The 26,607-nt window shown below is 41.8% G+C and overlaps 1 protein-coding gene across 1 annotated transcript in view; it reads left to right on the forward strand.

Moving 5' to 3' along the window:
• SARS1 (seryl-tRNA synthetase 1) overlaps positions 1–26,607 on the forward strand; it is a 170,003-nt gene that overhangs the window by 71,478 nt on the left and 71,918 nt on the right. The window contains exon 6 of the mRNA XM_056557709.1: positions 1,374–1,529. Within this exon, the coding sequence (XP_056413684.1) occupies positions 1,374–1,529 (156 nt within the window). The remainder of the gene's footprint in view (positions 1–1,373; positions 1,530–26,607) is intronic.

Here is a 26,607-nt window from a genome sequence, read left to right on the forward strand (position 1 = left end):
TTTTCCTTTTTGCATTTTTGTTGCTTACTCCTTACCTTCCAATAGCAATAATAGTTTTTAAATTTTCCACCAGTATCAGGGCTTGTTTTTTTGCGCCACCTATTTGTACTTTGCAATGACATCACTCATTTTAACACACAATCTACAGTGATTATGTGGTGCGGTGAGATTGGGGGGGGGGGGGGGGGGGGGGATGGGTGTGCCTCCATTTCTATGCAATGCACTTTTCTGTAAAAATGACACATGATTTTTATTCTTTATGTCCATACAATAACGATACCCATTTTATATAGGTTTTGTTTTATTTTACTCCTTTTAAAGAATTATAGCTTTTTGTGCAAAAATTTGTATGCTTAATATTATCATTTTTAATAGATTGGGCATTTCCACATGCAGCAATACCATATATGTTTGTTTATTTTTGTTTTCTTTTTTTTTTTTTACATTTTAATAACCATTTTTTTTGTCTCCATAGGGTACTATAGCATGCAATCTTTTGACTGCATACACTGAACAATGCTGTGCGATAACACAGTATGGATCAGTGTTATCAACACTCCATTGCTACAGGCTGCTGAGGCTGCCTGCAGTAAGGGGGCACCAATGAGATGTTTAAAGTGACAGTGGTCAGATGTGCAAAAAACGCTCCGGTCCTTAAGGCCAAAATGGGCTTGGTCCTGAAGGGGTTAATGTAGAAGATAACATATTGGTTAAAAAAATGAATAATATTTCTCCCATGCAGCTATTACCTGTGTGTCTCCAATCATTGTGGGTGGACAAGCAGGGCTCTGTGCACTGAGGTTCTGTGATACACCCCTGGCTGACACTGCAGGTTGATTGACAAGCCAGTAGCCTGCTCAGAGCCCTGCGTGTTCTGCCCACACTTCCTGTTTTTTGTCTCCACAAAGAGACACACATGCATTTTCACCCCCAAATTTTTAACAAATGTATATTACAAATATACATATAATGGTATTATTTATACTATAAAAAGTTTTTGCCAATGACAAGTACACCAAGTAGTAAAACAAAAAGAATACAACTTTCATATTGTAATTGTACTGACAAATTTAACAAAGGGTGCTAAATTTTTTTTTTTTTTAAACTAGAACTTATACCACAAAATGTAAGCCCTGATGCATTTCTCTTCTCACCTGAATTTTTGAATGTGAGAAGGAGAAAAAAACGCTTGGAAAAACTAAATGGATGTCAAGAATCGCACACATTACTTTGGTTTACGAGATTACTGCAATTTAGTTCAGACTGAGTGAAAATACAGTTGTATAATATGTATTTAGCCACACATACTCTTTAAAAATAAATGCACCATACTATCTTAAAATGTGTTTTATTGTTTTCATCTTCCTCTGCAGGGTCCATTGGTGTTTTTGGAGCAAGCTATTATCCAGTATGCACTTCAGACTTTGGCTGGAAAAGGTTATACCCCCATTTACACACCATTCTTTATGAGGAAAGAAATAATGCAAGAAGTAGCTCAGTTAAGCCAATTTGATGAAGAACTGTATAAGGTGTGTTGTTAGTAAGTATGTTATCTAGTAAAAAAAAAAAAGGACCCCCAGGACCAGTGAATGGCTGAGCAGGCTGTTATTGCTGTTCAGCATGAGTACGTCTATGAAGGTGGGGGCAGGAGTGATTGAAGTTTTTTTTTTCTTTCAATAATTAAAAAACAAACAACAACTCAATGTAACACAGCTGTAACTCAGTAGTTTTCTAGGTTAACAGGATTATTGGCCTAATTGCTGATCAGAAAAGAGGCGGCACCCCACTACCCAGTGAATGGTGGTGGAAGCAACTCACTCTTATTCACCATTCAGTCAGTCGCACAACAAAAAAATAGTTTTTGGATCCTTGCCTTAATACTAGTAATTTTTTTTTTTTTTTAAATAGATTGCTTACAATGTGTTTTTTTTTACTTGTTTAATAATAAAAAAAAATATTACACTGTTACATTACACATACACTGTTGTCCAGCAGAGAGCTAACAGGAGAATCTTGTGAATGACGGCTGCAAATTTGTCCTTGCCCCTCTCCTGCTGATCACCTCACCTCCCTTTCTCTTGTGGCTGTGCGCAGAAGGAAAGGAGTAAACTGTAACCAACTAATACAGATCCACAAAAGAAAAGATTATAGCGGCACTCACTACAGGTGATTTTCACAGGCATTTATTTGGAATCAGATATCAGAACAGGAGACATCTGTTTATTCCCTCACAGCTCACTTTGTCTGGTCCCTATGTAGCTTCAACAACTAGCAACAACTTTATTCACAATTAACATACATTAATCAGTACATTAGTAATTTATCTGTACTGTCAATTTTATTAGACTATAACTGAATCTCAGAAAAACTTCATCATTATAAAGATATATAAAAATATAAAGAGTTGCATGACAGAATTAAGCTCAGAATGGTCATTAAAAGGGGTACTCCCCTGGAAAACCCTTTATAAAAATTTTTTTTTTAATCCACTGGTACCAGAAAGTTAAACCTTTTGTAAATTACTTGTATTAAAAAAGCTTAATCCTTCCAGTACTTAGCTGCTGTTCTGATTCACAGGAAGTTCTTTTTGAATTCTCTTTCTGCCTGACCACAGTGCTCTTTGCTGACACCTCTGTGCATTTTAGGAACTGTCCATAGCAGGATAGATTTTCTATGGGGATTTGCTCCTACGCTGGACAGTTCCTAAAATGGACAGAGGTGTCAGCAGAGAGCACTGTGGTCAGGTAGAAAGTAAATTAAAAAGAAAAGAACTTCCTGTGAATCATAACAGCAGCTGATAAGTACTGAAAGGATTAAGATTTTTTAATAGAAGTAATTTACAAATATGTTTAACTTTTTGGCACCAGTTAATTAAAAAAAAAGCTTTCCAATCAGAAGATTTTCGCATATAGAACACTTGGCAATGCGTTATTTATGCTAATATCATTATCTACACCATCTCTGTGGGACGTTTGTGCCCCCAGGGATGGTGAACATATTAAGTAATAAAGTCCCCCTGGCCACGCGGCAAGGAGTCCCCTGGGCGGGGAATTAAACTTAGCAGCTCCCGTCACTGCGGCCGTGGTCCCGCCCCCTCGCCTTGACTGACGTCACCAGTCTGCTCCGTCTGCTTAGGGAGCAGAGCGATAATGGGGGGGGCGCATTCATGCCGTCGAGCTGGGGCCATGGCCGGAGCTACAAACAGCAACGGGAGCTAGTAAGTGTAAGTCCCTGCCCAGGGGACTACTTGCCGGGGGGAGGGTCCCTTGGGAATGGGAAGGATAACGATTTTAGCATATATAAAGCGTTGAGCGTTATATATGCTAATATTTTCTGATTGATTCCTTTTAAGATCAAGATGACCTAATGATTGTAATTTTAACATTAATGAAGTTTTTTTTTTTTCCAGTAGTAATTTTTGTGATCTCCTCCATTTTTCATCTTATGTATACGTTTCAAACTTATGAACCGCATACCCTATGTAAACTGTGGGCATAGGGTCAATTAGTCTTGGACTGCTTTTACCTTTTCCCAGAGAACATGCATGCATAGATAATTGGATGGGAAGTGGACGGATTGTCTTAAAGGAGTAGCCTATTCAGAGTATTTTTAATCCGTTGTGCTTGGGCTGAAAAAAAAATAAAGAAAAGAAACTTTCATTCACCTTTATGCATTCCCCCGTAGCGCCGCTACAGCTGTTCGGTCCTCTGGTCCGGTCTTCTTCCGTGTGCAAGGATTGTCACGCGGTGCTCAGCCTATCACTGGCCGCAGCAATGTCCCGCCTTGGCTCGTGTTAGGCTGAGCACTGTGTGACGATCCATGCACATGGAAGAAGATAGAAGACCGGACCAGAGGACCGATCAGCTGTAGCTGCACTACAGGGGAATGCAGAAAAGAGAGTGAAAGTTTTTTTTTTTTGGTTTGTTTTTTTGTTTTTTAATAGCCTGGACACAACGGACTTAAAATACTCTGGAGGAGACTTCCGGTTCCGGCGCGGCCTGATGTAGACGGCGAGCGCTTGTGCTCCTCCACCCCCGACTCCTATCAGCTAAGTACCGCTGCACTAACGGGCTTCAGAAGTCCCCGAACACCGCCCGACACCTCAGCCAGACCGAGGGGATGGACAGGTACCTCCAACGTGGCGGCTCCTCCGGTACATCACAGCCCGCGCCTCCCCAACACACGCCACAAAGCGCACCTGTCATGGCGGCGGCAGCGGGACAGAAGCTGCGACCCGCTTCGGGAGTCCCCACACTGCCACCAATGAATGATACCCGCGTGGGGACGCCGGGGACTGACGGGGCGACACTGCATGGCGGCTCCCAACAACCGGCACCACCTGCAGTCCCAGAAATGGCGCAGCCCGACTCTGCAGTAATGGCGGAGGCCGCATCGGGGGAGACATCACGGCCACCACGAACGGAGGGGCAGTTAAACTCTGAGGTAACCGCAATGGAAGTCAGCCTGCCAGCTGACCCACACTTGGGACCACACACTGCCACCGTGGGCCCCTCACTCCCCGGGATTACTATTGCAACCCCTCAACTTTCCTCAGGGCCGGCCTTTTCCATAGACTACCAGCACCTGGCGAATGAAATGGCGTTGCGTATTACCCCAACTGTACGAAATATAGTGGAGGAGGTCCTAAAAGCAACTCTCCAAAACCTAAAACTGGAAGTACAGGAACATACTGGCCGCCTGTCAGAATTGGAGCACAGAACCTCCCAATTGGAGGATACCGACACGGCTGCAGCTAAACGCCTACATGACATGGAATTAGAGATGACCCGCATTGGCGAGAAAATGGAAGACCTAGAAAATCGCTCTAGGCGCAATAATTTACGTATAGTGGGGGTTAAGGAGACAGTAGCACCTCTTGACCTGCAACGCTTTTGTGAGCGAGATCTTCCTAAGTCGCTTGGCCTGTCTCATCCCTGCAGGGTGGAACGAGCCCACAGAATTGGCCCATCTTCACACCCCCAGCCTAACCGACCATCTTCCACTCCGGAGGCCCGCCCCCGTCAAGTCATTCTGCGACTACTGGACTACAACGACAAAGTTGATATTCTGAGGGCGTACCGCCGTCTGACACAACCCCTGGAAATTCATGGAATGCGCCTGTTGATTTTTGAGGACTTCTCGGTAGAAGTGGCGAAACGAAGGAGGGCCTTCAGCACTGTTTGCACTAAGCTATTTCAGGCGAAATATAGATTCCAACTGCAGTATCCAGCCACCCTGAGGGTGTTCCATCCTGACGGCTCTACTACCACTTTCAAGACTCCAGAGGAAGCATCTTCATCAATAGACCAGCTGCTGTCCTCTTCCTCCACGTCATCTTCCCGTCCACCGGCTCGGACACCCACTCGTCGTTCAAGGTCACCAAGGAGGAATCATCGTTCCCGCTCAGCACCTAGAGAATCGCAATTCTCTGCAAGCCAAAGACACCGACGTAGACGTCATCGCTCTCCAGGTCGTGGCTATGACAGCGACAGGCGATCTTCACCTGACTGACCACAGCTGTTCCTTGTTCCTGATGACTTCACCCTCATCACCTTCTTGCCTTTGAGCCTTCTGCTGGGACTACGGGAATGATGAACCGGACGTCCAGGTTTTCTCTTTATTTTTATCTTCCTCGCCTATATGGCGCTGTTATACAGAAGGTTTCCAGTGTTGCCATATTCCAACCCGGCTTTGGTGCTGTAATGTTGCACGGCAGGGTTGGCCTTTCACCTGCCTGACTGAGGGACTCGACCATCTTAAAAGGGGTCGGGGGGAGGGGGGGGAGCATGGGCGTCCAGAAATGTGTGATATTACTTTGATGCCTATGTCGGCCGAAAAAAGGAAGTCCATCATCCAAAAGGAAGGTGTTGCTAAATTAGCAACACTTTCTAGGATATTCTACAGGATGGTTAACTGTTATTTGCTTGTATACTGTTTTTGTTTTGTTTGTTCTTTCCCACAGCTCGGAACCTCTAGTGAAAACTACTGCCCAGTTTATTATCAGGCACCTATCCTGCCTTACAGATACTTTACACGGTATTACTTATTCAGGGTCATGTTTGGTATGCCCCCATTGCTGCTGTGCCCTTTCATATCTACTTACACATATAATATCTGCACAGCCCTCCATGAGGGATTGTCTGGATTGTCTTGATTTACCATGCCTAACATAATATCGTGGAATGTCAAGGGTCTTCGCTCCCCCCAAAAACGAAGACTTTTTATACGATACTTGAAACGATTCCACCCGGACATTGTCCTCCTCCAAGAAACCCACCTAGCTGGCTCAGATTTTTTTAGGTTACAGCAGCAATGGGTGGGGCAGGTGTTTGGTTCTCAGGCCCAGGATGGGAAAGCAGGAGTGGTCACCTTGATCCACAAATCTTTTGCATTTGGTCTTATATCACACGACACTGATGATGAAGGCAGGGTCTCACATTTACGACTTGACCACAATGGAGAGATCTTTAGCATTTATAAAATATACGGTCCCAATGGGGAAAATAAGTCCTTTTTTCACGCTCTAGCAGACAGAATTCATGACGATAACACGACGAACAAAATAGTGGGGGGCGACTTTAACACAGTCCTCGACCCCCTAGTGGACAGAAAGGGCCCGACATCTCAAGCAATCCCCATACGTAGCAGGGACTGTGTATTGCCCCCTTTCTTGGACCAATTGGGACTGCTAGATGTGTGGAGAATGTCCCACCCGGACGATAGGGAATTCACCCATTTCTCCAATGCTCACTCTTCCTGGTCTCGTATAGACTATCTACTGACATCTCCGGAACTTTACCATAAAGTTAGCTCAGTAGACATTGGAGAACTGGCGTTGTCAGACCATGCCCCTCTCTGTCTACGGCTCCTGCCCTCCTACCCCAAAGGGACAGATATTCTTTGGCGTTACCCCTCACTGCTGGCCAAGGATGATACCTTCCTCGAATTACTTAGGGGTTGGTGGTTAGAATATACCGTATATAATGGGGAACACCGCTCAGACCCAACTCTGTTCTGGGAATCGGGGAAGGCAGTATTAAGGGGAAAATTGATGGCACACGTGGCCCACCTAAAACGCACCTCTCTGAAAAATCTGAATGAAGCCAGTGCTCGACTAAGGGATGTCTATGCCACCTTCGTAGCCCACCCTACTATTCAGAACCGGGAGGAATGGAAATCGGCTAGAGCCAATTTTGAATTATGGTGGGATAGAAGGGAACGCCTAGGGAGGTCCCACTTTGAGGTAGATCTCTTTAGACACGGTAACAAATCTGGACGTCTACTGGCCCGTATAGCTAGGGGAAAGATACCCACCCCTCACATAACAGCACTTAAAGACTCCTCGGGAGTCACGCACAAAAACCCTCACTCCATTAACAAATTGCTGTCCTCCTATTATAGCTCGCTTTATGAAAACTCTCCCTCTGACCTTTCGGCGGGTGAGGCCTTCTTGAAACGGGTCCAACTTCCCACACTGACGGAAGAACAGAGGGAGATTCTTAATGCACCGGTGTCGGTGGAGGAAATACAGGGAGTTATCGGTCATCTCCATAACGGGAAGGCCCCGGGCCCAGACGGGTATTCAGGCGAATTTTATAAAGCCCTATCAGAGCAGATTGCCCCAGTCTTAAGGGATATGTTTCAGGTATTCATGTCTACGGGATCGTTACCCACAGAAGCCTCTCTTGCACACATAAAAGTTTTGCCTAAACCGGGTAAGGACCTAACTGACCCAGGTTCCTATCGTCCGATATCTCTAATTAACCAAGACATCAAGATTCTATCAAAAATTTTAGCTGACCGTCTTTCTCGATTCATGCCAGCTTTAATCGGTTCCCATCAAGTGGGCTTTATTAGGAACAGATCAGCTACCATGAATTTGAGAACGGTTATGGCGGTTCTAGATCGCCTACAGCATCAGCCCCAGAGGGGTGAAGCTCCTGCCTTGCTCACTTTGGATGCTGAAAAAGCATTCGATAATGTAAAATGGGATTGGCTGGGACTGGTGCTGGATGCGATTGGTATTCAAGGGTCATTTAGGAATTACATTTCTGGGATTTATGCAACCCCCAAGGCTAGAATACACACGCCTGGTATCCTATCCACACCCTTCCCTCTCTTTAAGGGCACCAGACAGGGTTGCCCACTCTCTCCCCTACTCTTTAATTTAGCGTTAGAACCCCTGGCGCTCTCCCTACTGTCTGAAAATATTTATCCTGGCATTAAGGTGGGGAAGAATGAAGTAAAATTGACAATGTTCGCAGATGATATTTTATTGTTCCTTGATGGCCCGACTGCTTCCCTAGGACGCATTCTTGAACATCTGAGAACATTTGGGGCGTTCTCGGGTTACAAAATAAATGTGTCTAAATCGGAACTTTTACCCCTAGGTCCTTTCCGTCACCAGTGGCTTCCAGAAATATCAGGTATGGGAGTCCGCATTGCTGACTCCTCCATCACCTACCTAGGTATCAAAATAGGGAGAACGCCCGACACCGTATATAGTTTAAACTATACTCCCCTCTTCTCCAAGATTAAAGCTGAATTACGTAAATGGGAAAAACTCCCCCTGAACTTTATGGGGAGATGTGCACTCATTAAAATGGTTAGCTTTGCGCGTCTCCTATACCCCCTGCAAACCCTACCACTTCTGTTAAAACATACTGACGTGAAAGGCTTAAACTCAGCATTCACCAAATTTATCTGGGCGGGGAAGAGGCCCAGAATCGCACTAAACAAACTGATGCTCAATAGGTCTGATGGGGGACTGAATTTTCCCAATGTAAGAGGTTACAATCTATCATGTCTTTTTCGATTTGTTAATGACTGGATACATGGATCCTCTTACCATGCTCTTTACGGTCTAGAGAGTGAATTGGCGGCCCCATGGAACCTAGCAGTCCTCTTACATACTACATACTCTAAACTCCCCTCCATAGTGAAACGCTCTGTACTGCTGAGGGATACGGTGGCATCTTGGAAAGAGGTCAGGAAGTTATATGGACTGCCTTACCTCTTATCCAAACATCTACCACTGGCGAAACATCCAGAGTTTCCCCCAAGACTTCCTCCTGAGGTGCTTGGCCTTTGGTCGGACAAAGGCCTCACGAAAGCCAAGCACTTTATGGACGTTACTCAGAAACGATGGCTCCGACCAACCACACTGCTCTCCCTACACAACCTTCCCCCGTCTCATGCATTCCCTATACAACAGATATGCTCCTTCTTCTTTAGTCGATTGCGTAACCTGTCCAAAGAGGCCACAAAGAACGAACTAGACTATCTTATTGGTTCGGAACCCCGTAAATTGTCCATCTCTATGATATACACATCCCTTAGGAAAGTACTACTGAAATTTACACCCTCTTCTATTTTTTCAGCGTGGACCTCATGGGTACCAGGAGACGATATTTCGGAATGTATCTTGAATGGGTGGAATATCATCCGTAAATGTATTATCAATGAGAGATGGCGTGAAACCTACTACAAAATGGCTCACAAAGCCTTATATGGGTTTAACATACTGCCTTCCCCGGATTTCCCCGATGGTATCACGGCCTGCCCTAAATGTGCTACCCCTTTGACGAATATGTGGCATGGAGTTTGGACGTGCCCCCATACAGAAAGATATTGGCAAATGATTATATCATATATCAGAGAGAAATGGGAAATGTCACTACCACATACACCAAGAGCCCTATTGTTTCATCAGTTTAGACCACCTGACTTGACCGACCAAGGCCCCACCAAAACACCCCAACTAGTTCACATTGTCCTCTTAGTGGCACTTAGGTGTATCTTCGCAGCCTGGCTCTCCCCTTCTGTTCCCACCATCCCCATGGTCATATCGCAACTTAAACTGTTATGTGGGATAGATAGGCTTGATACTGAACGACACATGAGCACAAACACAGCAAAATATTTCGCCAAATGGCAAGATTTTATTGTTGCACACTACACATCAGCTGAAATCGAGGACATAGTTAAGCCCTTTAGCTCGACAGACTGGTACTGTCTTGGGGTTTTGAGTGATTCACTGGGTCCATTACGACTTACCTCTTGACCTTGACTTCTAACATACTACGAGCATGGCACGCCTAATTTGAGCGAGGCGAATGAATATTGTGATACTGCCGCGCATTTCCACTTGGGTTATCCATTAGCTGTGTGAAGTTTACAGTTTCTGGTTTGTAATTTATTGAATGTTCTTATGGCTCTTATTCGACGATATTCCGCACTTAACTATCAATGTGTGATGTTTGTTTATAACAATGAAAATTCAATAAAATTTGTTTAAAAAAAAAAATACTCTGGAGTAGACTTCTCCTTTAACTTAACAGTAACAATTACATTCACAATACACTGCATAAACCACATGTTCTACAAGTGATAAAATAATGAGTAACTATATTGTGTGGACACAGTGGTTTTCTTTTTGAGTTACTAAATGAATCACACAGGTTACATTTTCAACCCAACTATTAACCTGTCTTTCAGCCAATTCACTTTGCATGATTCCTGTTTGAAGCAACCTTGAATTAATTTGTCACACACATTTCTGCACCTCTTAAAAGATATCAGAGGGCTCTTAGTGACTCTTCCTCCTTGATCTTCCTCGCCTCTATAAGAGGGCAATCTTTATTTATTGCTACATGAATAACATTCTCCATAGGGCCATGTTCAACATAAAGTTAACATAAAACTATTTGTCTTTTCCTGTCTGACATTGTTTCTTACACAATAGTAATTTACTCCAATTTAGCAACTTGGCCTTATTCTTTGCTTTTTGAACTAGCCTACAGGATACCCTCGATCTTACAATAGTCCCTCCAGATGACAAAATTGTTCGAGAAATCCCTCTTCCATATTGTTAATACAGCGAATATGAGCAAATTGTCCATAGGGAACACATTTCTTGATGTATTGGGGGTGATAGCTTAGAAAATGTTACAAATAATTTGTTGCCATAGCCTTTTAAAATGCATTAGTCCCAAAGTGTTCTTTTTAACCCCCCCACAATACATCAAGAATTTCTAAACAGGTTTCCCCATAATAAGCTGTAAAATGCATATTGACCGGGTTCTCATTCATGTATTGGATAAATGCATCAAAATATTTTTTTGGGGCCTCTCTACAATTTATGTACTGAAGAAACATCACTGTTTTACAAAGGGATTATTGCATGTGAAGATTTTATGGACCTCATAATCAGCTAAAAATATATTGGCAAACGTAGAGTCCACTGGCATCCCCATTGCAGTTCCAGACTGCTGTTTGTACCACCTGTCAGTGAACTGAAACGCATTGTGACCCAAAATTCTAATAATTTGCAAATCTAGTTAGTCATAAAATCTTCACATGTACTCGCTGGCTGTAGTCAACACCATACAGCATGTACACCCACATCCCTAGGGATATGGAAGAACAGGTTCTTAACATCAACACTAGCCAACAAGTAATTCACCTGCCAAGGGAAATTTTCCAGAATCCTCAATAATTTTTAGTATCCAGTAAGTGAGATTGTTCCTCTTTCAATAGTGGTCTAAGTATTCAATCCAATTATTTGAAAATGTGATCACCAAACCTCTGGCTGCTACCATTAGGCGACTTAGAGGTCATTCATTCGATTTGTGGATCTCTCGGATCCAGTACCAGTAAGGTTTTTACCAGAAATTCAACCAATAATTTGTTCCTAAATTTTTCTGAAAATATACCTTTTTTTAACATAGCCTTTATCTAGGATCCAGGGAGTGGATCTTAGATAAATAGTCTGCAAAAATCTGAAGTATTTTCTATTTATGAATATCACCCAGCTGTCTCTCTCAGCTTTTAATACTGTATATAATACTTTCCATATTAGTGCAATATTTCCCCCCTTATCTGCCGGCTTGATAATTACGTCTGGTAAACAGGGCCTGCGTATTTCTAAGTACATTTTGCATTAACAAATTAATTACAGGGCGGGCTCATCACTATACTCAACACATACTGAAACCAAAGGATGCTGGAGATACAGGGTGTTCACCTGGTCCTCTATTCAGATCAAGCTTGTTTGCTAAAAATAAATAAATAAAAACTTTGTAAACTTATTATTCTCACTTTCTCACCCCTCTCTAAAGATTGATTTAAAAAAAACTTGGATAATGTAAATCTAAATGAATATAAAAATGATGCCCCCCCTTCGGAAACTTGTTTACTCTTTACACCTCCTTTGCTATCTCTTTTGTCTCAGCCATCCCCTTATGATCCTCTTTCTAAGGGCGCGTTCACACGCTAGTAGCTAGCAGCGAGTTTCCCGTTGCTGGAAACCCGCTGCGAGTTACGCTATCATTCATTTAAATGGGTCCGCTGACAGTCCACAAATCTGACACTACTGCGGACTGTCTGTGGACTCATTCAAATCAATGGTCACGTAACTCGCAGCAGGTTTCCCGCAGGGTTAAACCCACTGCTAGTAATAGTGTGTGAACGCACCCTCCCTTAGGGTACATTAACACGTGCAGGATCTGCTGCATGTTTTTTGCTGCATATTTTCTGCAGCTGAGTTTTTTACCCATTGAAGTTAAAGGGGTTATCCAGGAAAAAACTTTTTTTGTATATATCAACTGGCTCCAGAAAGTTAAACAGATTTGTAAATTACTATTATTAAAAAATCTTAATCCTTTCAGTACTTATGAGCTTCTGAAGTTAAGGTTGTTCTTTTCTGCCTAAGTGATCTCTGATGACACGTGTCTCGGGAAACGCCCAGTTTAGAAGCAAATCCCCATAGCAAACATCTTCTAAACTGGGCATTTCCCGAGACACGTGTCATCAGAGATTACTTAGACAGAAAAGAACAACCTTAAATTTAGAAGCTCATAAGGACTGAAAGGATTAAGATTTTTTAATAGAAGTAATTTACAAATCTGTTTAACTTTCTAAAGCCTGTTGATATATAAAAAAAAGTTTTTTCCTGGAATACCCCTTTAATAGTAGCAAAATCGGTTTCACCCTTAACACATAGGGGGAGATTTATCAAAACCTCTGCAGAGGAAAAGTTGACCAGTTGCCCATGGCAGCCAATTAGATCACTCATTTTATTTTTCAGAGGCCCTTTTCTAATAAAAGAAGCTATCTGGTTGCTATGGGCAACTGTTCAACTTTTCAACTTTTCATCTGCACAGGTTTTGATCAATTTATTATTTAGTGTTGATTCTTTGGTACATAGATGATGTATGTGCTGATAGTGTGGGGAGGCACAAAACCGATTTTTATGGATTTATCGAATAGAGGGGTCTCAAACTCTCGGCCAGTGGAACGAAAGTTTGTGGCCCGCACCAGGTATGTTTAATTTGTATTGCCCGACGCCCAAGACATGCAGTTCCGGCACCAGGCAGGTAACTTCTTCAGGCATTTAGCCCTGCTTCGGGCAAGCAACGCTAAATGCTGGAAGGCTTCACTTACCCCGCCCTCCTCCTCCAGGTCTTCGGTTGGCCGGCCGGCCCGAGTCTGATGAGGGACGTCGCGCACGTGACGTCCCTCCGCAGACCCGCACAGGAGGACGTCAGTGACGTCACTCATCAGGCCGCCACCGGAGAGGAGAAGCGCATGACAGGTAATTGGGTCTATGTGTGTCTGTGTGAGCATGTGTGTGTGTCTGTCTGTCTGTCTGTCTGTGTGTGTGAGAGTCGGGGGGGGGGGGGGGGGGAGACAATGCTACCTAATGTAGGGAACCTGCTACTACTTAATGTGGGGAACCTGCTTCTACCTAATATAGGGAACCTGCTTCTACCTAATGTGGGGAACCTGCTTCTACCTAATGTGAAAACAAATGTGGAAAAAAAGAGGAGAAAGAAAAAGCTCCTTGGGTAATTCTGTGAGGTAATGGGTTATTTGGGACTGAGGTCGAGGCTTGGATGTGTAGTATGTTTTGAAACACCCGCTTTTTCATTCATGAAAGACGGGCAGCCAATCACAGGGCTTTCATCAGAGGAAGTCATCAACAAGGCTTGGTGGATTGGTGGATTATTCCGGTCACGAATGGTGGTGAAATGTAAATATAAAAAAGAAGTGGTCATTAGAAAAGGGACCTCCAGATGTTGAAAGAAGCAGTATTGTGATGTTGGAGAACTGGATGATTTTTCAGACTTAATGTTCAGTATATTAATGCAGTCCTTGTGGCACCAGTTCTGAGCTTAAATATCCAGAAGTTTTCTCTTCTGCATAGCTGTGTATAGTTCTGAGCTTAAATATCCAAAGTTCTGAGCTTAAAGGGGTATTCCAGGATTTTTATTTGAGTATGCTACAGGGGCTGTAAAGTTAGTGTAGTTCATAATACAGTGTCTGTACCTGTGTGTGACGGTTTTCTCACAATTCTTCTGTGATTTTCACCCCACTATTTATTTTTACCAGCATATAAAATGACTGTTGTCTCTGATTTTTCCAAGGTTGCAATGCGGCCGAGACCTGACTCACTAGTCAGCTGATGACAGGGAGCCTGTCTGCTTCAATGGGTGGAGGGATCAATCTGCAACTAATGCAACAGCTGTAGACACCCTGATTGAAAACCACAGGTCTTTTGTTTCAATGGGTGGGGTGGCTGATGTGTGAGAGGGAGGAAAATGGCATTGTGGGATTTGTAGTAAAAAAAAAACCATAAGTCAAACAGAAAATACAAGTTTACAAAAAAGCTAGCCACAGTGTTATGGTAATCTCATGACATAGCCATTTAGCCCCAAGACAAGCGCAGATCCTTCCTAAGCATGTCCATTACTGCGTGCCAGGTACGTACTAAAATCACCTTATGGTGGATAACGCATTTAAATATCCAGAAGTTCTCTCTTCTGCATAGCTGTGTATAGCGTCGATGGCTGGTGGCTGGGATATGTTCTATGGGTAGTACCGTGAAATGTGAAAAATTTAACTTATGTTGTATGCCCCCATACAACATAAGTGTAATTTTTCACATTTCACGGTACTACCCATAGAACATATCCCAGCCACAGCCATCAACGCTATACACAGCTATGCAGAACTTCTGGATATTTAAGCTCAGAACTTTTGTGCCACAAGGATTGAATTAATATATTGAACATTCAGTCTGAAAAATCATCCAGTTCTCAGACATCACAATACTGCTTCTTTCAACATCCGGAGGTCCCTTTTCTAATGACCACTTCGTTTTTATTTTTACAATTCACCACCGTTCGTGACCGGAATAATAACTTATATTATAAAATATCGGCAAGTTAAATATAATAGAAATTGTTAAAATACACCGTAGACAGATGTATGTTTTATTTTATAATCGCCACTCCCAATCCCATTGGTTACAGTGTGACACTATTTCCACCAATGAAAATCCTTATATCCAAACACTCTGATTGGCTAACACATCCCACTTCATACATCCTTGACAGCGCGAATACGCGACCATGTATGCATATACAGTTAAATCTCCCTCACTCTGTATGATTCAAGTAGGTGCCAGTTTGATTGGTTGAAACCCTAAAACCGGCTGGCTCCTGATTGGACATAGCTATACATATTTTTCAGATGGGTACACACAGATGGTGATATATTTAATCACTCTTTTATTGAAATGTCTGTATATGTGTAAATACCCTTAAAAAGAGCTTTTAAACAATCTGTCTTGACTGACACGATTTCACCTGGACCTTCGACCTTTGTATTTTGGTGCCAGTAACAACTGTATTTAAAAAGAGCCTTTGTATGTTAATCATTAGACAGCTCTTTCTTGCAATTGAAAAAGGAGAACTTATTCCCAAAACGTGTTTTGCCTCACTGTCTGTTATATTTTATTGATTTTAATGGGTCAATAAAAAAACATTTGATAAATAATACTGGACTGATGCCTGAAAGTGATCGCCAGAGAGCAGCGCCAGTGCAAAGGATTTTTTCCTGATCTTCAAGTTCTCTACCTAATGTGGGGAGCCTGCTACTACCTAAAATGGGGAACCTGCTACTACCTAATGTGGGGAACCTGCTACTACCTAATGTGGGGAACCTGCTACTATCTAATGTGGGGAACCCCCAGAAGTAGCACCCCCGTCATCCGTCAGCTCCTGCTATTGCCACACGGGGTAGGGGAAATGGGGGGGATTGCTGGTGGATGATGAGGGGCACATGATGGGGGGCATTATATGTAAGAGGTGCATGTGGCCCAGCCTCACCCAGCTGCTACCTCCAATGGCCCCCAGATGATTTGAGCTTGAGACCCCTGATCTAATACATAAATGATAATCGGGTCAATATGCATTTCACAGCTAATTATGGTTAAAACGTTAGGAATTCTATGTATTGTTGGAAGTTGAAAATAACACATTGGTGACAAGTGCATTTTGAAAGGCTATGACCACAAATTTTTAGTAAAATTATCAGTTATCCCAGTGCCTTTTGAATACTTTGGGTGCATTTCTAATAATGGGTCATTTTGGGGAATTTCTAACATAAAGGCCCCTCAAATCCACTTCAGACTAAACAAGTGCCTGAAAAATTCAGATTTTGGAAAATGTAACAAAATTTGATAAATGCAAATTTCTCCATTTTTTTCCCCCCATGAAATTCGTCACAAAAAAAATTATGAACGTATCAACGAAAATGTACCACTATCTTAAAGTAGTATATGTCACAAAAAAACTGTCTCAGAATCAGACTGATAAGAAAAAGCTTCTCAGAGTTATTCATGCATAAAGTGACACAGGTTATATTTGAAAAAATTGGTTGTGCCCTTAAAGGAGTACTCGGGTGGAAAACATTTTATTTTTAAATCAACTGGTCCCAAAAAGTTAAACAGATTTGTAAATTACTTTTGTTAAAAGTACTTCCAGTACTTATTAGCTGCTGAATACTACAGAGGAAATTAAGTGTCAGCAGAGAGCATTGTGGACAGACAGAAAAGAAATCCAAAAATAATTCCCTCTGTAGTATTCAGCAGCTAATAAGTACTGAAAGGATTAAGATTTTTTTATCGAAGTAATTTACAAATCTGTTTACCTTTCTGGCACCAGTTGATTTAAAAAAATATATATGTTTTCCATGGGAGTACCTCTTTAAGGTCAACACATGCAGCGTCCTTAAGGGGTTAATCATGATTTTATCACCTGTATTTAACACCGCTGATTGTCAAGCACTGGTGTTTTGGATCTTACCTATAACTGGTGACATTCTCTGTGCCATGTCTCTGCTGTTCATCCTGGTCTTCCTCCTCTGGATCCTCTCCTGCTGCTTTTGCCAGTGCTGCAGTTTTCCCTCTGGTCTCTAGGGGCCGTGAGCTCCCTATTGCCAGTGTGCGCTTCCTATTGGATTCCAGTCTAATCTTTGCTAGGCACCACCTATAAGAGAGCACTCCTCCCTTCCTGGGGTGCCTGAGCAATGTTTTGGGATTACTACCGTGAAGATTCCAGCTTGTTTTGTTCCTGTGTACCAGTTTCCTGACTTGTTCCTGACTCCTTATCTAGCCTCTTCCCTCTGTACCCTCCTTCCTCTACGATGCGGATCCCTGACCACTCTCTGCCTTTTAGCAGCTATGTTCATTTAGCTGCACCTGTGCTATACAGCTCTGCTGTTCCACAGCACCAGCTCTGCTTAAACACCTAGTCAGTCTTGCCTCTACAGAATCTGCTGCCGCGCTTATTCCATCTAGTGTCAGCTCACCCCACCTGCCTGTATCCCTGTTGCTTAGGCATTTTGGCCAGCTGCAGCTTATTGGGACCTCTCTTGTGGTAGCGACCTGGTGTTTTCCTGCAGCTAAGACATTCTTCCGCAATCCTGGGGTGGAATATGGGGTGACAACAGCAGAACACTTAAAGGTACATATAACAATGATTTTACCCGTTTTGTGTAAAAAAAAAAAAATAAATGGTGCAAAATTTTGCGCAACCAGTTTTTTTACATTTTTTTTTGCGCACATTCTGGTGGAGCATTTCCTCCAGATGTGTAGGTTTCGGTGTACCTTGGAGTGACATATTTAGTACGCACTCATTTATTAACTGCGTACATTTCTTTTACCCGCAGAAATCTTGTGCAGTGACCATATTTTTAACGCAAATATAAGCCATCTTGGACTGCACGTAGCAAGATGCTCTAAATCATCGATTCTATTTTTCAAAGAGTGGATTGAGGAGATAACTATATTTGCCTGCAATTTATGAAACTCATTGCGCTTGATTGATAAATTTGGCGCTTCTGCGCATAATTTAGAATTCGGCAACTGCTTCTACCATACACAAATAATGATACATGTTCCCCTTAGATTCCACTACCAAGTTTGGCCCAACGTGTCCACACCTGTTGGGGCGTTACACTGTAGAACACCCTGTGTGGTTTAATTAGTGTGTTGTGAATGTAACTGTGCAGGTAAGATAGTCTGGCCTCTTCACATCTGAATCTTTGAGCATGTCAGGTTCGTGAGAAAAGCCAGTGTCAGTGACCATATGACCACTGTTCATGTGGGAGATTCCTCCAGTTTATGGGTTTGAAACACATAGGTGATATATAATTGGGACTATCACCATAAATTACTGTGGGGATTCATGAAATTAGAATAATTGGGCCCTTTATTGTAACTCTTTTTTGTGTTGTGTTTTTTTTTTTTTTTTTATATATATAATGATTTAGGTTTAGAGAGAGTATAGTAATTCATTGGTACTGTCAATTTGTCTCACTTGTAAAATGCTTGTTACATGTGAACAAAGTTGTTGCTATTTAATCGGTGGGATGTAGGAGCTATGTAGTAGCTGTGAAACAGCTGTATCCTGTTGTTCTAATATCTGACCATGTGACCCCCAAATAAATGACTGTGAAAATTCCCTCTGTGGTGAGTGCAGCTATCATCATTTTTCGTGGATTAGGATTTAGTTTGTGAACTATTTCATACCTGATTGTTACTGAGCACCATCTCTAAGCAGAGGGTCAGTTTTAGTGTGCTAGGAGCAGAGGCCTAATTGGCAGCAGACCATGCCGGTGTTTGTTCATACCTGCACTGTGGATATCTAACCAACTAATGTATGTTCTAAAGTAACAGTGGTGAACCTGTGGTACACGTGCTGGCGCACAAGCCCAGGGCTGTTGCTGCAGCTAGGGTTGTCTCTGACCCTGAACCCTGTAAAAATGCAGCTTCTTTCCCACCATTCTTCACATGGTGCTTATGGAGAAGCATGTGACATACACATTACTCTGCCTCATCCACTGTGCCTGCACTCCCTGCTTAGGCACAGCACAGTAAAGCAGTAACGCTATGCAGGAATCGGAGTGATGTGTATGTCATATGCTCCTCCATAGATCTCTGTGTTACAGATGGGAGTGGAGGGGAACTACATTTTACAGAAAATAGGTTTGCAGACATGAGGCAGCATAAGTAAGTGCCGTCAGCCCTTCCTACAAGCCTGTACTACATACCTAGGAGGCAAACTACCTACAGGGGGTGTCACTATCTAAAAGGGGAAAACTACCTACAGGGTGGTCCTATCTACAGCAGGTAACATTATATTCTGTCTACAGAGGGGCCATTATGGACATGGGGCATTTTAATGGCTTTGAGTGGGCCTGCCCCTTTTGGCCCCTTCTGACCCATCTGCAGTAGGATAATTGGCTAAATTTTTTAAGAATGTTATGTACTTGTGTGAATGAGTTTACAGGGTTAGATAGCATCAATATAACATTCTAACAGTCTGCATATAAACAGATTTTATGGACCCAGTTCGATTTGTCATTGCTTTTAATAATTTGGGAGTTTATTATTGTAGTGGTACGGGGTTTCCTGACCATGGAAAATATTAAAGGGGACAGAGAGCACCTCTGCCTGGAGCCATTAGAGATAAAGGACAGGAAATTATACCATTTATGTATACAGACTATTTTGGTTTTGTATATAGTGCTGATATAGCAGATCTCAGGGATTCTGGTATCCCAAATTCATGCTTGGTGACTTTCATGTATCCTTAATGGATTCTTTCAAACACCTTCTCTGCATCCAGGAAAAGAGGAAGAGAAGGTGTTTAGTAATGATTAGCATGGTCGGTTAAATTGATAACACGTCTAGTTCCATCGCCGGTTTGCTTCCCTCTCATAAATCCCACCTGGTCCCTATGTATTATTGTCTCCATTACTTTGTGAAGTCTATTTGTGCTAACTCTTGCATATAATTTGATGTCTTCATTAAGGAGGGATATAAGGCCAGATGTTATCCTTGCCAGGTCTCAGTGACTATGTGGGCTTCTAACATTTCAGATGGGATATCTCCTGATTGCATGGCTTTATTTAAAACTTTATTAAAGAAGAAGTTTTCATGGACAAAAACATATATCTTATCTGCAGGATAGGGGATAAGTTTTAGATCGCGGGGGGGGGGGGGGGCGCTGAATGCTGCCCCCCCCCCCCCACGCGATCTCCTGTATGTAGACCCGGCTATCCTACACAGGGGCACGTCATGACCTCCACCCTGCAGGTAGGGGATACATTTTTGTCCACGATACTTCTTTAAGGAGTGGAGGCATGGTTTGTTCAAAGGTTTTGTGATAATAATTTATTCATCTGGACTGGTAGATTTCTTGTGTTTACATTGTTTAGAGCTACTTGGGGCGGGGGGGGGGGGGGGGAATTTGTAAGATCAACTGTCAGAAAGTGTAAGAGATTAGTAAATTTCTTCTATTTAAAAATCTTAAACCTTCCAGTACTTATGAGCTGCTGTATGTTCCACAAGAAGTTCTCTTTTTGACTTTCTTTTCTATCTGACCACAGTGCTCTCTTCTGATACCTCTGTCCATGTCAGGAACTCTCCAGAGCGGTTTGCTATGGGGATTTGCTCCTGCTCTGGACAGTTCCTGACACAGGCATCAGGTGTCAGAAGAGAGTAGTGTGGCATCCAAGATTTTCTTGTTACTGAATGGGTTTGAAAAGCCAGACATGAATTTTGTTGGCCTCATAGGTAGGTAGAAAAGATTGAATTTCTTCAAATTTAGTTGAGGGGTATGGTCGTCAACGTAGAGCCTATGATAGTAGGTGCTAAATTAATTTGCAATTCCTTGTGGCTGATAAATTTTTGTTCGAGAAATGTATCCTACAGTTTATTCTGCTTTGTTTTATTTTGTTAGCCATGAATTGTGAGGATCTATTGTCATCCCTTTAATTTGTATATATCATATTAAGTGTCGTGTTTGATTTTCTAATTTATGTAGTAATAACTGTCTGAAAGTTAGTCTAGCAGTGCAGAGCTTCTGCGATACTTGGGGAGTTGTGACCATTTTGTGGATTGATTTGAGGTGTTTTTTGTTATTTTTAGTTTTAAAGTACGTTTGTTAATTATATATTTATATTTTTTATTTTTGTCCGGAGCATTTTTGAAGGCTCACACCCCTCATAACTGCTTTCCGTGCATTCCTAAGTATGTGTGGGTGTTCTATAGATGGCATGTTTAAAGAAGAATTCCCAAGCCGAAGAGGCTTTCCCATAGAGATATATGGAGAGGGCGTTGCGGTCCCCGCTTCGGGCGGGGGTCGTGATGTGCCACTCTGTGGGAGAGTCTGGGCTCCGTACAGGGTTTTGCGGTGGGCCACAATAATATAATCCCCTAATCTGCAGATAGGGAATAAGTTATTCTGTACTTATTGGCATGGGACTTCTTCTTTAGGTTTACAAATTCCTCCAGTTTAGACGTCCAGAAACATTTTGTCTCTAGGTTTCCAAGAATGTAATTGTTAAATTTCCATCTGTAGACATTACTGGGGTCATGGTTGGATTAGGTAATTGCACCAATAAAGCAATCAAGTATAAATATAATAGATAAAAGGAGTAATCAAGTTAGTTAGCATGGAAACACCACCATACTTCTAGAAGCTCCTGTTGTTAAAGCCAGGGTTTGAGGTAGGTTGGAGTCTTGTTACTCCTGGAAGTTGTGTCAATGTTGTCGTCAGGAATGGCATTAAAATCCCCTGTTAAAATTAGTTTGCCTTTCCGTTGACATGGATTTTATCAGTGCTCTTGTAGCTATCTTACTCCCAGCCAAATCAGTATACAGAATCTATATACCGAAGTATACCAAAGTAAATCAAACGGAGCCATTGTCAGTTTCAAATGCTTCTGTGTTCTGCGTGCTCGCCACTGAGCTTTATTTCAAATCGTTCAAGCTTATATTACCTTTGTAATTAACATGAGTCCTCATCCTAAATGGGCATTTTACATATACAGTATATAAAATGTATATATACACACATATACATCTATCACACCGTTAGCATGTAATTTATTTTTTCATGTGTGTTAAGTGGGTACTCCGCCCCTAGACATCTCATCCCCTATCCAAAGAACGCCGGCTTTGGGCGGCTGTCGCGCCATACTCCCTCAATTCATAGACATGAATAGTTCGGCCACTGGGATCCTCCACGATCAGAAATCTTATACCCTATCCTTTGGATGTGTAATAAGATGTCAAGATGCAGCATGCCACTTTTAAGAAAGGGAATTTGAGGCGAGTTACGGGCATAGACATTGGCTATAGTGTATTATTGATTTTACAGTTAAGAATGATCTATCTGCCATTATCGTCAATATCGTCAATAAAACTATCTATGAGTTGGAATGTTACCATGTCTCGGATTGCAATAATGACTCCGGTAGATTTTTTTTAAGGAAATTTAGGAAAATTTATGGTTAGAGAATTTTGGACAAGCACCTTTTTAAAAATGAGATTTTTGAAGGTTTGTTTAGTCAAAAGATAATAACTGTACTGTAATTTTTCACTGAAAATTTTATATAAAAAGGCATACAAAAATTGGGAAACTTAAAAACAGCAGTTAAAACAAATCCAGAGTACGTTAAAGTAAAATTGTCAACTTTTTGTGAAAGACATACTTTCCAGGCAAGATACATTTTATATCTTAGAGTATAGTGTATGCTTTGTGAAATATAGACTTACATAAACTTACATTACATTTTGAGATAAAAGGATGGTAAGAAGCTTTCTGAAAGGTGGGATGCATGAGATGGGCAAACGAAAAAATAGAATAGCTGAGATTAGAAGATATATATATATATATATATATATATATAAAAAATACAATAACCAAATAGCAAAATATGAAATTTTTTTTTTAACTCAGAAAAAAAAAACTCTTTTGTAAATGGTAAGTTCAATATAGAGTGCTCTTCATAGAGTAGGCAGCTCTCTGAGGAAGTTAGTTTTCTAACGAAACGTTAGAGCAAAGCATCTAGATTTTAGACAGGAAGACAGTGTCCAATAAGTGCAGAGTTACTGTGTGTCAGTAGAGTAACATACTCACCACACACAGCGAGAAATTGGATAACTCTTGCACCAGTAATATAGCACCACTAAGCGGGCATATACAAAAGGAACACTGCCTTTCCTGATAATTTTAAATATATATAAGTTTCACAACCACAGTTAAATTTTTAAGTAACATAAATAAAAGTTATATTTTAATTGGGTTACAGACAGGGTATTGCTCCCCGGAAGGGAGGATTTCCTCCCAGAAGGGGATTGGAAAATTGTCTCTTCATAGAGTAGACTAAAGACAGGTGGTGGCACCCACTCTGTCAACACTCAAGAACCCCCTACACTGTAGGACTCCCACTAGTCTGCATCGTTATGATACAGAACTTCTGTTAGTCAAAGGGGAGCGAGACACTTGGTCCCGGTAGGTCCCTCCATGTCCCCCTACAGATAACTCGGGGTGTGCCCGCTCTTTCGGCAGCACTAGTACTGTTTGTTGGGCATGTCTCTCTATCCTCATGGTCGTTAAATAGGGGTGACTTACATCCAGCATTGTTGGTACTAAACCCAATGCAAGTAAACAAAAAAATAAAGAATAAAGTGTAGATGAACTAAAGGTAAAGACAAAAAACAAAAACAAAAAAGTGTCTACATAATAAAATAAAGAAATTAAAATGAAAAATTATTTAAAAAAAATAAATGCACCAAAGAAGCGCCCTACAATCACCGTCCACTCAACACCAAGATTATTTAAAACTATATTTTATTAATGGCATTATCACATATTCCCCATATCCAATGTGCAGAAAAAAGGGGGAAGGGCAGAGCAGGAAGCATCTTCTCCAATGAATTAGAATATTTCCATAATAATCTGAAATACAAAAAAAAAACATAAAGTGAATAAAAACATGTTTCTAAAACACATCTCAGGTAACAATGTGTGTCCAAATATACCCAGAAGGATGGTCAGGAAATCCAGAGAAAGACCGGGCCCTACCACTCGCTCGCCCCCACACCACCAAAGCTAAAAAGCGAATTTTACACTACATAAATTCAATATTAACCCCTTAAGGACCGGGGGGGGGGGGGGGTTTCCATTTTTGCATTTTCGTTTTTTGCTCCTTGCTTTTAAAAAATCCTGCTGTCAATTTTGCACCTAAAAATCCATATGATGGCTTATTTTTTGTGCCACCAATTCTTCTTTGTAATGACGTCAGTCATTTTGCCCAAAAATCTATGGTGAAACGGAAAAAAAATCATTGTGCGACAAAATTGAAAAAAAACGCTGTTTTGTAAATTTTGGGGGCTTCCGTTTCTACGTTGTCCATTTTTCGGTAAAAATGACACCTTATCTTTATTCTGTAGGTCCATACGATTAAAATGATACCCTACTTATATAGGTTTGATTTTGTCGGACTTCTGGAAAAAATCATAACTACATGCAGGAAAATTAATACGTTTAAAATTGTAATCTTCTGACCCCTATAACTTTTTTATTTTTCCGTGTATGGGGCGGTATGAGGGCTTATTTTTTGCGCCGTGATCTGAAGTTTTTAACGGTACTATTTTTGCATTGATAGGACTTATTGATCGCTTTTTATTCATTTTTAAATTATATAAAAAGTGACCAAAAATGCACTATTTTGGGCCTTGGAATTTTTTTGCGCGCACGCCATTGACCGAGCGGTTTAATTAATGATATATATTTTTATAATTCGGACATTTCCGCACGTGGTGATACCATTATATGTTTATTTTTATTTACACAGTTTTTTTTTTTTTTTTATTGGAAAAGGGGGGTGATTCAAACTTTTAATAGGGGAGGAGTTAAATGATCTCTTTTCACTTTTTTTTTTTGCAGTGTTATAGGTCCCATAGGGACCTATAACACTGCACACACTGATCTTCATCATTGATCACTGGTTTCTCATAGGAAACCAGTGATCGACGATTCTGCCGCATGACTGCTCATGCCTGGATCTCAGGCACTGAGCAGTCATTCGGCGATCGGACAGCGAGGAGGCAGGTAGGAGCCCTCCCGCTGTCCTGTAAGCTGTTCGGGATGCCTTTATTAGCCGCGGCTATCCCGAACAGCCCGACTGAGCTAGCCGGCAACTTTCGCTTTTAGCCGCGATCGGCGCTGCGCGCTATTAGAGGCGGGTCCCGGCTTCACTATGACGTCGGGCCCGCCGTGATATGACGCAGAGTTACTGTGTAACCCCGCGTTATATCAGGAGAGCAGGACCAAGGACATACCTGTACGTCCTTGGCCCTTAAGGGGTTAAAGGGGTATTCCAGGCAAAAACATCTTATCCCCTATCGAAAGGATAGGGGATAAGGTGTCTGATCGCGGGGGGGCCCGCCACTGGAACATCACGTCCCCGTCTCGGAAGCATGGCGGTTTCCGAAACTTCAGATGCAGCTACGCATAGAATGTGGGCTGCTGCAGGGAGATCGGGGGGGGGGGGGGGGGGGGTCCCAGTGGCAGACCATGGGGCTGTAGGGAATTCAATTGATGAATCCACCACAGCTCCCTCTTCTGTAATAATCCAAGTCGATCTCCACCTCTCGGGGGACCAGTACGTGATCTATAGCTAGAAATCTCAAATCTTTCTCTGTGTGTCATACTACTGAGAAGTGTTTGGACACTGGTAAGTCCATTTTTTTCCTTCCTTATACTGTAAAGGTGGTTATTAATTCTTGTTTTTAAACTCCATGTAGTTTGACCTATATACAGTCTTCCACAAGGGCAAACTAAAGCATAGATTACCCAAGTGGAATCGCATGTTAAATAATGTCTGAGAGAATGTGAACGTTTTGTTCCCGGGTGTATAAAAAAATGGACCTTTTACCATCAATACAGTAGAGACATGAAAAGGAACCCAATCTTTTGGGAACTATAAATGTCTGGCCCTGTTTTTTGTACGTCTTAGTAATTGGACTGACCAATCTATCCTTCAAATTCCTACCTCTTTTATATGACATCAGAGGATTTGAGGAAAACTCCTCTATATTCGGAAAGCTTTGTTTCAAAATATACCAATGTTTGTTGAGTATTTTTACAATCTCACTACTCTTTGCATTATATGTAGATGTTAATGGAATGCGTTTGTTAATCTCTTTTTCTTTAATGCCGTCTCTCTGTCCATGGTAAGGAGGTCACCATTTTTCTAGGATGGTGGCTAGAGTGATGTAGTAATGTGTTTTTGTTCAACGGTTTTGTAAATCATTTAGTCTGTAGCCTACTACCTACATTTGTGACAGTTACATCCAAAACATTGACTTCGACAAAAGAATGGGACATTGTGAATTTTATATTAAGATCTACATTGTTGAGAAATGCATGAAATCCATGCAGTGCCTCCTCACTGCCTGTTCAC

The sequence above is a fragment of the Hyla sarda genome, chromosome 2 (assembly GCF_029499605.1).
Source record: "Hyla sarda isolate aHylSar1 chromosome 2, aHylSar1.hap1, whole genome shotgun sequence".
NCBI classification, from domain to species: domain Eukaryota; kingdom Metazoa; phylum Chordata; class Amphibia; order Anura; family Hylidae; genus Hyla; species Hyla sarda.